The sequence below is a fragment of the Egretta garzetta genome, unplaced genomic scaffold (assembly GCF_000687185.1).
Source record: "Egretta garzetta isolate BGI_Z169 unplaced genomic scaffold, ASM68718v1 scaffold513, whole genome shotgun sequence".
NCBI lineage: Eukaryota > Metazoa > Chordata > Aves > Pelecaniformes > Ardeidae > Egretta > Egretta garzetta.
Window position 1 is genome coordinate 27,657 of NW_009259116.1, and position 11,443 is coordinate 39,099.

The 11,443-nt window shown below is 45.9% G+C and overlaps 2 protein-coding genes across 2 annotated transcripts in view; both read left to right on the forward strand.

The window, feature by feature from the left end:
- Positions 1 to 4,784, forward strand: part of LOC118451954 (kinesin-like protein KIF9) — a 7,370-nt gene extending 2,586 nt beyond the window's left edge. Inside the window, exons 2-5 of the mRNA XM_035891087.1 lie at positions 1,040 to 1,140; positions 1,761 to 1,926; positions 2,062 to 2,168; positions 2,942 to 4,784. Coding sequence (XP_035746980.1) covers positions 1,045 to 1,140; positions 1,761 to 1,926; positions 2,062 to 2,168; positions 2,942 to 3,220 — 648 coding nt within the window. The 5' untranslated portion in view covers positions 1,040 to 1,044 and the 3' untranslated portion in view covers positions 3,221 to 4,784. The remainder of the gene's footprint in view (positions 1 to 1,039; positions 1,141 to 1,760; positions 1,927 to 2,061; positions 2,169 to 2,941) is intronic.
- Positions 3,160 to 11,443, forward strand: part of LOC104123259 (kinesin-like protein KIF9) — a 50,066-nt gene continuing 41,782 nt past the window's right edge. The window contains exons 1-5 of the mRNA XM_035891085.1: positions 3,160 to 3,221; positions 6,380 to 6,463; positions 8,038 to 8,185; positions 9,018 to 9,082; positions 10,340 to 10,417. Of these exons, the coding sequence (XP_035746978.1) occupies positions 10,367 to 10,417 (51 nt within the window). The 5' untranslated portion in view covers positions 3,160 to 3,221; positions 6,380 to 6,463; positions 8,038 to 8,185; positions 9,018 to 9,082; positions 10,340 to 10,366. The remainder of the gene's footprint in view (positions 3,222 to 6,379; positions 6,464 to 8,037; positions 8,186 to 9,017; positions 9,083 to 10,339; positions 10,418 to 11,443) is intronic.

Genomic DNA, 11,443 nt, shown 5'->3' on the forward strand with positions numbered 1-11,443 from the left:
AGCTTTTTAGTAGGGCCAGCTGGGACAGGACAAGGGGGGATGGCTTTAAACTGAAGCAGGGGAGGTTTAGACTGGATCTAAGGAAGAAATTCTTTCCAGTGAGGGTGGTGAAACCCTGGCAGGGGTTGCCCAGAGAGGGGGTGGAGGCCCCATCCCTGGGACCATTCCAGGCCAGGTTGGCCGGGGCTGTGAGCAACCTGATGTGGTTCAAGGTGTCCCTGCTCCTGCAGGGGAATTGGGCTGGGTGACCTCTGGGGGTCCCTTCCCACCCAAACCATTCTATGATTCTGTGAATTCCTGAATTGGTGTTGTCCAGAAGAACAACACAAGAATTTTGCCAGCAGTTGTCAGGCACATGACTTTTTTTTTTTTTTCTTATGGAAACTTTAATATCAGGTCTTCATTAGGAACTTAAAAATATTTCTGTCTCGGTATGAAGAAGGAGTTACAAAGAGATGAGAAATGCATATTCAATACAGACTATGAATAAGGTAATTGCTGCTAAGGGCATTGGAAATGTTGGGATACCAGCTGACTGCACGCCCCTTTGCAGTGCTGCTGAGCTCCTTTAGGCTTGTTTTCACCTATCACACTCCTACTTAAAGCCTCAGAAGCTGGAAACACAGTTCTGGATGAACTGATGGTACAAAACAGGGGGCTGTGCCTGCCTCCATGCACAGAAAACATTAGACAAAAGAAAATCTCTCTCCCATTCCTGCAATTACTTTGTTTTGCAAGGCTAAGAGGAAGAAAAGCTTGTGTAGTCAAACGCTAACATGCCTGATGCACAAGAGGAAATCATGATCAGTAAGACCCTTCTCTTTTTACTTGTTCAGTTTTCTGAGCAGAACAATGCTGGAAAGAACTTTCAGCGTTTGCTCGCAGTTGCTTTTAATAAATAGAAACTGCAGCTGAACAATTGTCAACGCTTTATTTTTAAACTTGACTGCTCTGTAGGTTGCATTTTCATGACAAATAACATGACATTTCGTTGTAGAGGATGCAACGTTGCTGACTTTTCTGTTTTTTCCCTCTCTAGTTAGAATGGAAGCAGTAGAAAAGAGAGTCCGTACATTTGTCCGAGTCAAGCCAACAGCTGATTTTGCTCAAGATATGATCAAGTTTGGGCCAGACAACAAGGTAGAGAAAAAGAGATTGCCAGCGTGAAAGGTTTGGAATTTGATTTCAGGTTTGCCCACAGAAATGCAGAATTCTTCTCTTCCTTAAGGCCACGCATGTGGTACATGTTGATTCATGTGTTCCTGTGTGCTGTTCTCTGCGCCGAGCGTGGCTCGTGGTTTTGTGTCAGCCGGCGTGACTATGGAAAGCATACGCCTTGTGATACGCTCACTAGAGAAAATCCTTTCGAGGGCTGGGACTCTGGCTGATCCTCAAGGAATTCCCAGTGGTAACCACAATTCCCACCTCAGAGGTCTCCCTGTGGTTCAGTCTTGTTTCTGTCCTCCCTTCTGTGAGTTCCTCCCTTTGCCTTCTCTTGCTGACTTAGTAATTTCCCTGGGACGCACAATCAGATGCATCACCAAAAGGTAAACAGATGAGCTTTGCCACATTTCTTTTTTTTTTTTTTTAGACTATCTATTACCAAAAAATACCATCGGGGTCAGTAAAACGACACCATTACTTGTGCTCCTTTTTCTGCTTACTTTCAGGTCTTCAGCGCATGAGGTTTTTTCAGACAAGAACTGCTGAAACTCTTTGTGGCTATTGAAGTTCTCTTATTCTCTTTTTTTGGGTTTCAGAGCATAGATATATACGTCAAAAAAGATGCCAAGAAAGGAGTTGTGAATAACAGGCAGACTGACTGGTCCTTTAGGCTGGATGGCGTCCTTCACAACACCTCCCAGGACCTGGCTTATGAGACAGTGGCTAAGAAATTGGTGTCCGAAGCTTTAATTGGCTATAATGGTAATGTATTGCTATTTTTATTATTTTGACAATAAGTGGAGATTTGATCTGAGGGCGAGATCCTTTTGATGTCCCGTTTGAGAAACGCAGAGGTGCCCTCCTGCATTGATTCTTCTGCTTTTGCATCTTTTCTAGGCACGATAATGTGCTATGGGCAAACAGGGGCTGGTAAAACCTACACAATGACGGGAGCAACTGCTGAGTACAAGCATCGAGGAATCATCCCCCGAGCTCTACAGCAGGTACTGGATCGGAACGGGAAAGAGGTTGGAAGAAATAACAAAGGTGTCTCTGGTATCAGCTATTGCTGATACTCGTGAAACTGTTTTAACGTGGTGAATATGTTTTATGGTTTTATCTCCACCAGTCCTTCCCCACACACACACTTCATCTAGATGATGATCATTAAACAAATAAAGGAGCCTGTAAAACATAGTACCTTTGTTTTACTACACCGTGACCTTGTGCACTGATAACAGTGAGGTTTCAGAGCATTGGGATGGTGTTGGCTGATTTGTTGGTCCCGTTGACACGGCCCTGTCCAGGAACGCTGCTCTGAGGGGGGAGGTCTGCTTATCTTTAGGCGGTGACACTGCAGAACGCTCTCCACTCCCACAAAGACAACTGACACGCAGGGTGTGGGGCTGACGTAATGCATACAACCTGAAACAAAGAGGGGAGGAATTCTGTGGTTACGCTTTGTTGTCATTTCTGGAGGTTGTTCCTGTTTAATTCTACCAGCTCACGTAAAGTACTCGCTACTTCCCAAATGTAAGCAGGCCCTCCAATGTGGTGGTGTCAAAACTATCGTTCTGAGAAATCGTGTTAAAACTGTTGACTTAGCCCTGTCAGCCCTCAGGCAACCACAGCGCGGAATTAACTACGCGCATGCAAACGCAGACGCACTTATAGCTGCTTGGAAAGTTATAAATAGCTTCTCTGGAAAACCATAAATAGCTAATTATCCTCTTCGTGACCTAGCACCACCACTGACCAACTCTTTGTCTTTGCATAGGTCTTCAAAGCAACTGCGCGCTCCGTTGATCCATGCATCACTGTCCGAATATCCTACCTGGAAATCTACAATGAGACCTTGTTTGACCTTCTGTCCACCACGACAAGCACTGGGACCGGCGACATGCAGATGGCTGTAGTGGATTGCCCACAGGGTGTTTATGTGAAGGGCTTATCTATACATTCAGTTACCCACGAGGAAGATGCTCTAAATCTCCTTTTTGAGGCAAGAAAAATCCACATACAGCCCCCCCCAAGCCCCCCAAATCTTCCAACTTGAGGTATTGTATGATTCGGTGCAACCCTGCACAGAAATCATTGCTTTTTCTCAGCGTACACGCGTAACACTGCAGTCATGTTCCAGTTCCCAGGCAGATTGCCAGACACTCCTGGATTTACTGATCATTGTGAGCAGCAGGAACAGGGGATGAGGAGGAAGGGAAGATGAATCCGTGAGCGATAGGAATGTAGGGCTGGTTTAGGAAGGTGGTGTAGACAGGAAAACCCCATTTTTCACATTTCAGTGTACTCTGGGTTAGTATTTATGTACTGGACTTACGCAAATGGGCTTTATGAAGGTCAGACCGATGCTGTGGTGAATTCAAGGAGCTGGAGTTTTGGACAAGAGAGTGTTTGTGCACTCCAGTTGCAGCGTTAACTAGGAGAGAATACCCATCCATCCATGTGAAAGCTGTCGGCTTTTAGGATCAAAAAGCTTAGGCCTGCAGAAATTTCTTTCCAAACTTTAAATAAAACCTGAAGGGAACCGGATGAGCTTGTTTCCTGAGGTGAAAAGTTCCGTGTTCAGTTTTCTAGATTTTTAATAGTGAAGATACATGAACTCCCTTCCATCCTGAAGAAAGATCATTAGCTAGGAAAACCTAATCTGGAATCTGCTATCTCCAGAATTTTTCCTTTAGTGTTTTGTGGGGTTTCAGGCTACAAATATAAGAATTGCATAATATATATATTTATTATATTCACATACATATAACTTATGAACTTAAAGTTCAAGGAGCATCTGGAGAACACTCTAGTCGTATGATTTAGTTTTAGGTAGCCCTGAGAGGAGCAGGGAGTTGGATTCGAAGATCCTTATGGGTCCCTTCCAACTTGAGATCTTGCACGATTGTGTTGTATGAAATATGACATTTCACCTGAACATTATATTTATTGGTTTAGCTGAGGGAAGAGGCAATAAAGCAGGAATTGGGTGGCCAGGACACCTGGAGGGAGGTTCAACCCTCTTTGTTTTCTTTAATGTGGGTAGAAGAATTGGTAGCTCCTTGTAGCTCACATTCTTGCAAGGAAAATGTCCCTGGCACAGAGATTCTGGAAGATCTCTGTGGAGAAACCCTGGTTTTAGTGTACACCAGAGCAAGTCAAGTGATGGAGGAAATATTTTGAGGTGAGATTGCAGAACGCAGTAGCTTTGGAGGTTCCAGGCAGCACCAAGACAGTGAAGGCAGCCACGGAATCTGCCTTCATTTCAAAAGTCTGATCTCACCAGCTCCTTCAGCAGACTGAGATCCCAGACAGCCAAAACCCCCTTCTTTTCATTGCCCTGGCTATCACATAAGGGTGTCAGTGAGTGACTTACTACAAAGCGTACGATATTTGGGATCCTTTATAGATCCACCAGCTGACCTACACAGCAATTTCTTCCTGAAAAACACACCTGCCTGTCAATGCTCCGAGAAAAGACTCTTACTAGTGCCATCTTTGGCAGCTAGTTTGGGATGGTCATGGCACAGGTACCCTTAGATTTTACTGCAGGGATGTTCACACAGTGGGTTAGCTTTGTGAAAGGAGTTTGCTTACTTATGTCTGCATGTTTCTTTTACTTGTGGAAAGTATCATGGAAATAGCATCATGGAAAAGATGAATAAATAATTGGATTTATACGCAGGAAGTGTATTCTTACCAGGAGCTGTCTGGTGTCCTGAAAATCTCTTGCTTGCCTTTTTAATAATGGGACTGTGGCATCCCACGCCAGCCCCTGTGATTCGTAGGAGCTCCCATTTTCTTTTTAAAGAGCAGAAGGATGATGAGAACACAGCTTAACTTGAGATCTGTGGACACAAGAAGCACAAGTGATGCCTGAGGAATCCACTCAGGTCCCTAGATGAGTTCTACCTGTGGTTCTAGATTCACAGCGAAAGCTCTGGGCTTTGAGGAGGCCGCCCACTATACTGCGACTCTTGTTTCTTCATCTCTGGAGTGAGGTTGATGATGGTCTTTACTTAGAGATCTTCACCTTCCTTCTTTGCTCTTGGATTTACACTCCCTACTGTGGGGCCAGTCACAGGTCGCTGTCCATGGAGACCCAGGCAGGCCCATCAGCGGTGAACCCCGTTGACAAGTGCATTTCTATGCCGTAGAGCCTTCTGTTTCCTTTTCTGCCTCACCAGTGCAGCTCTGTGATAGCCTGGCACTCCTAACAAGCAGTTGCAGCAGCATTTTCAATGTTGCTGTCTTTTCACAGAATCCCAGACTGGCCAGGGCTGGCAGGGCCCTCGGGAGCTCACCCAGTGCCACCCCCCTGCCCAAGCAGGCTCACCCAGAGCAGGGGGCACAGGACAGCGGCCAGGCGGGGGTTGAAGATCTCCAGAGAAGGAGACTCCACAGCCCCCCTGGGCAGCCTGGGCCAGGGCTCGGGCACCCTCACAGTCAACAAGTTCTTCCTCCCGTTCAACTGAAACCTCTTGTGCTTCAGTTTGTGTCCATGGCCCCTTGTCCTGGCACTGGGCACCACTGAGAAGAGTCTGGCTGCATCCTCGTGACCCCCACCCTTGAGATATTTGTAGGTGTTGATGAGATCCCCTCTCGGCCTTCTCTTCTCCAGGCTGAACAAGCCCAGCTCCCTCAGCGGCCACGCTCCTCTTGATGCACCCCAGGGGGCCATTGGCCTTCTTGGCACCAAGGGCACCCTGCTGGCTCATGGTCAGCTTGGTCAGCTTTTTCTTTAAGTAGGCATTACAAATTCGTGGCTGTCACCTGTGTGTGAGTTTTCTATGACATTTAAAGCCTGGAGTGGGGCAGCTTTTTGGCTTTTCTAGTCATCAAGAAACTGAAACAGCCAGGGAGGTATTGCCTCGGAACAAGGCTTGCCTGACTGGTCCTCAAAAAGCCACAGATCTGTGAGCTGAGCCTCGAAAGTGGAAATGCAGATATTGTGGTCTCCAGTAAAAGGCATTATTACAGTAAACAGCAACCTTTACCAACCGCGCCGTGAAAAGCTTTGAGAAGCCTTTGAGTAAGAAAACGAGGCAAATTACGGTGAGCTCCTGCCCTGACTGCTCTATCCAACTGATCAGTGTGACAAGCTCTGCAGAGCAAGGATTGAACCACTGTTTATTTAGCTGTGCATATTTCTCATTTTCCTTTATTCTACCCCTGCAGAAGCTTAAAAACTTCATTTTTTTGACTTTGTTCGCAGGGTGAGACCAACAGAGTGATAGCAGAGCACACACTGAATAAAAATTCATCCAGATCCCATTGCATCTTTACTATTTATATTGAGGTAAGAGCTCCAGCAGTTTTTCTAGGGTCTCACATGGCTGAGGATCTTTACACATCTGGGTTTTGTTCTGTATTTCAATTTTGTCTACTGTACAGCTTATATTCTTTTCCCACTCAGTCTCGTTTCAGAGCTTTCTCAGATGTCAAATGCGTTAACTCTAAAATCAACTTAATAGATCTGGCAGGCTCAGAGAGACTGAGCAAGACTGGAGTAAGTAGTGGAGGAAATATTTCAGTCCGTGGTGAAGAGTCCAGTAATCAACAGGGTAGAGGTGAAATTCTGGGGTTTTCCCCCAACAGACTTCAGCCTGTGATAAATAGGAGAGACTGTGACAAACTGAAAGTCACATTAGCACATCAGAGGGGGCAGTTTGCAGCTGCTGCCTATCATTTCGAAGTCCACGTATATGTGACTCCCATCCTGCGGGTGCCTTCCAGCCTGACCCAAATTCAGTTTATCCAATTCCATCATTTCTCCCCAAAACAAAGGGCCAGAGCCATCAGCTGTTAAGACAAAACCCCCCTGATTTTCCTCTTCATGCATGAGTGGCAGTGCAAATCCCCCACTTCTGGGCACAGCAGGCAAACTGATGAAACTTCCTTAGAGCGTTGGGGCTCAACGACTGAAAGCTCCCTAGGTCTCATGTGACATTCTGTATTGATCAGAACAGAAATCCCATCAGCCTGGTGACAAATACCCAGTTTATCCTTTGGGAAGGAAAGGCAGCGGTCCTGATCGTGAAATGTCACGTAAATGTGCCTGTAGTGAAAACTTGTAATGAAAATTTGTAATGAAACCTTATAATGAAGCCTTGTAAGGAAAAACTGAGGTCTCTGAAAACTTGTTTTCAAACTGAAGAAAGCTCTAGATCATGAATTTCATAGAATCAGAGAATCACAGAATCCCAGGTTGGAAGGGACCTCCAGGATCATCTGGCCCAACCTTGCTAGGCAAGAGCCCAGTCCAGACAAGATGGCCCAGCACCCTGTCCAGCTGAGGCTTGAAAGTGTCCAATGTGGCAGAGTCAACCCCTCCCCTGGGGAGATTATCCCAATGGGTGACTGTTCTCATGGGGAAAAATTTCCCTCTCGTGTCCAATTGGAATCTCCCCAAGAGCAACTTGTGCCCGTTCCCCCTTGTCCTCTCCATGGGACTCCTTGTGAAAAGGAAGTCTCCATCCTCTTTGTAGCCACCCTTTAAATACTGGTGGATGGTGATGAGATCCCCTCGGAGCCTCCTTTTCTCAGCCTGTCCTCCTAGGGCTGAGAGAGGCTTTCCAGCCCTTGGATCACCTTGGTGGCCCTAAATTATTGGAATTTATTGGGTCTGAATTAGATCCTTACCCTTGTGGTCAAGCAGAGTTGTACCCTCAGGAAGGAATATTCTCTTTTCTGCGGTTTGGCCAGGAACACGTGTTGTGGAAGCTTGGCCTTTTGATCTTTTTGAGAAAACAGCCTCAAGGTGTGCCGGGGAGGTTTAGGTTGGACATCAGGAAGAATTTTTTTACCAAAAAGGTGGTCAAGCACTGGAAGGGGCTGCCCAGGGAAGCGCTCGAGTCATGATCTTTGTTACAGTCTGAAGGACAGGTGCTGAAAGAAGCCACCTACATCAACAAGTCTCTGTCGTTCCTTGAGCAAATCGTCATTGCCCTGGCTGATCCTAAGAGGGACCACATCCCCTTCCGGCAGAGCAAGCTCACTCACGTTCTCAAGGACTCTCTAGGTAAGAGCTGTGGATTACAACAGCCCCAAACAGTTCTTAGAAAACTGGGGGTTCAACGAGCATGCCGAGTCCTAAGGCCGTCACGTATAAACACATGGAAGGAATTTGTTATTCAAAGGATATCTGGTTTTCCTCATCAAATAAAACAGCAGGCGCAGGAGACAGTGCAAAGCCCACACTGATCAAGCCCGTAGAAACTCACTAAACCTTAGAATACTTTAGAAACCTCCCACCAGACAGCCCCCCTCAGCATGATACAAGCCTTGTCGGATGCTCCTGCTTTAGCATCAGGCTGCAGATGATAAAACCCAAAGCTGTGGTGCATCGCGAACCCACAGGAAATATTTATGCTCTTGGAATGCAGGCGGGAGATGTGGGAGGAGAAAGCAGCTGAAACCGGGATGTGGGCATTTGTGTGGAGTAACCGAAGTCGTCAGAAATGAGAGTGACGTTGGAGGCGTTCCCAGCACAAGGCTTGCGTTGCTTTTAGGAAAGGCAGTGACTGCGTCCTGCCAGGTTCCCCGCTATAGGATGTAGGCCAAGGGCTTTTAAATTCCTCTGCTCTGGTTTTCCCTGATTTCAGGCTTTCTCAGTTTGTATTCCCACCTTCTTACTGCATCATCACCACATGAGAAACACATTTCACCTTTATTCTTAAGTCATTCTGTGCCACCATGTTTCTGTACCCATGGGAACTTTAGAGGGACGGTTAAAAACTGGCTGTGCTCTTTGTTGCTTCTTTTTCTCTGTTTTAGTCAGGACATAGTGCAATACCCACCCAAATTATATTACTTGGTTTTGTTTTGGTTTTTTCTAATTTTTTTTTCCCCAGGGGGAAACTGCAATACTGTCCTAGTGGCAAATATCTGTGGGGAAGCGGTGCATGTGGAAGAGACTGTAAGTTGAACTGATTTCTGCAAGAATTAAAAAGTCTTGGTCCCATTACTGTTGCAACTGGCCATAGCTTGGTTTAAAGAATAATCCCTGGAGGGCTATGGCAGGAGTCCCAGAGAAACATCCTGCCTAATTCATCACAAACATGGGATAGCTCATCTTATCTCAAAGGCTCTGAAAACAGATTGCTTTCACCAATCTGCTTGGTGATGCAAACAGGCAAGTGGTAACTGGCCCTGGGGTGGGGGGGAAGGAGAGCTTGAAACAGAGCAGGCACAAGTGGCTAAAATGTAAGCACACTGGATTGTGTTAATTATTCTTGTTGGTTTGACTCTATGGCTGTGTTTGAGTGGTACATCATAGAAGCATAGAATCACAGAATTGTTTAGGTTGGCAAAGCCCTTTAAGCTCCCCCAGCCCAACCATTCCCCTACCCCTGCCATCCCACCCCCAAACCCTGGCCCTCAGCACCTCGTCTGCCTGGCTGTTAAATTACATCCCGTAATGAGGTCAATGGAATTGCACCAGTTCACATCAGGGCTGAGCTGGCTTTCTGCTGGCTAAGGAATCAGGAGTAACCTCCTAACCGTAAGGTTTTTTAACCCATGAAGTAATGAAATGGGTGACAGTCTCATGGTCCGAACTGGATCGGGTTAACCACGTCTGTAACACAGAGAAGGGAGTCACCTTGCTCTTTGCCAAGAGACGTTTACATAGCAAAAAAAATTGTAAATGCAGATGCCTGTCATGCAGTTGTCTTCAAGGCAGAGTGTGGTTTTTATCATCTTCTCCTTGTGTTCCGATAGCATCTAGAAACACGTAATATTACTGGGGGAATAGCTGCCGTACCTGGCATCAAGAGGAGGATTTGCAGGCTGCAGGGGCTTACTCTCGAGATACCACGATTGTGGGAATTAAGCTTGAAGGCCATTGGTGTGCTATTTGGAGTTTTTAGGGTGTTAAGTGTTCCTTTGATCAGAAATGGGAGTGAGTATTTTTGTGATCACAGCTCTGGTACCACTCTGTCCACGTGCAGAACAGAAAAGCCAAAGGCATCATCTGAAGCCGGCTAATCCCACAGAAGCCAAGTGAGCACTAGAAGATACGCTCCTGGAATGAGAAATCCTATACTGCTCCCTGCAGTTCAATAGCTTTTGTATTTCTGCGGTCTGGGATCTGATATGATTAAGTAGTAGCAGATTATGAAAATTATATCCTTGCCAATATCTCTTGCAGTCACTTCAACCCCATGTTTTTCAGTTGTCTTCTCTTCGTTTTGCTACCAGAATGAAATGGATCACAACAGAGCCAGTCGTCAATGAGACATATGACCGAGAGGTATGGAGAGAAGGGGATGGGGAGAAGGCATATTTCCTCAGGTTCATTAATATTTAGGATAATGACCTTAAAAACTAGAGGGAAATCCATCAGTTTAATGAGTTACCACTCCTCAGCCAAGCTGACACATGCTGAATTTTAGGTACATGATAAAACGTATCAGTATTAAACTTTTTTTTGTTGGTATTTACAGTTACCTTGAATATGCCACAGGGTACAGTCATGCAAGTGGTCACATCTTCCCTCACCCATGGTAATTCTTTCATCCTTAATTTTTCTGATAAGATTCACCTCTTAACAGAGAGATTATGTTGTGGGCTACTCCCCTGGTATGTGGGGAAATCAGTCCTACCTGCAGCTTTACACAGCATTATCCCCGTTGCTGCTGGTAACGTAACAGTTTTTCTACAATTACAAGATTTGTTTAAACAAGGAAATAATTGAATACAAATGACCAGAGTATTTCAGTGTCCTGAGCACACTTTCACAGCTGAAACAGAGCTGGCGGCAGTAAATGCTCTATGAATTACTGATGGCCCAAAGAACGAGTTTTGAATTAGCTGATCTGCAGCATGTGTAGTGTGTGAGAACCCTCCTGTATTTCGTGGTCTGAGCTCACTGACAAGCAGAGAAACAGCTCGGGAGTTTCCTCCAACGGCTTCCAGAAGAAGTTGTGCAACAAACCAGCTTTTCCTCTTCAGGTCCTTTCATTTTTGTTGAGATGTGTGGAGTGGAAAAGAGGAGCAAAACCAGTGTTTAAGGCAGGTGGAGTGCTTTGATGCTCAACAGGTCACTTAAAAAGCAGCTCGCTGTCCAATTCTTACTGAATCCCGAGGAGATTGGTGCACCCACACTTTTCTGGAAACACATTCTCAATAGTGAATGCTTGAAGATCATAGAATAGAATCATAGAAACATTTGGTTGGGAAAGCCCTTTAAGCTCCCCCAGCCCAACCGCTCCCCTACCCCTGCCATCCCACCCCCAAACCCTGGCCCTCAGCACCTCGGCTGCCCCGCTGTTAAATC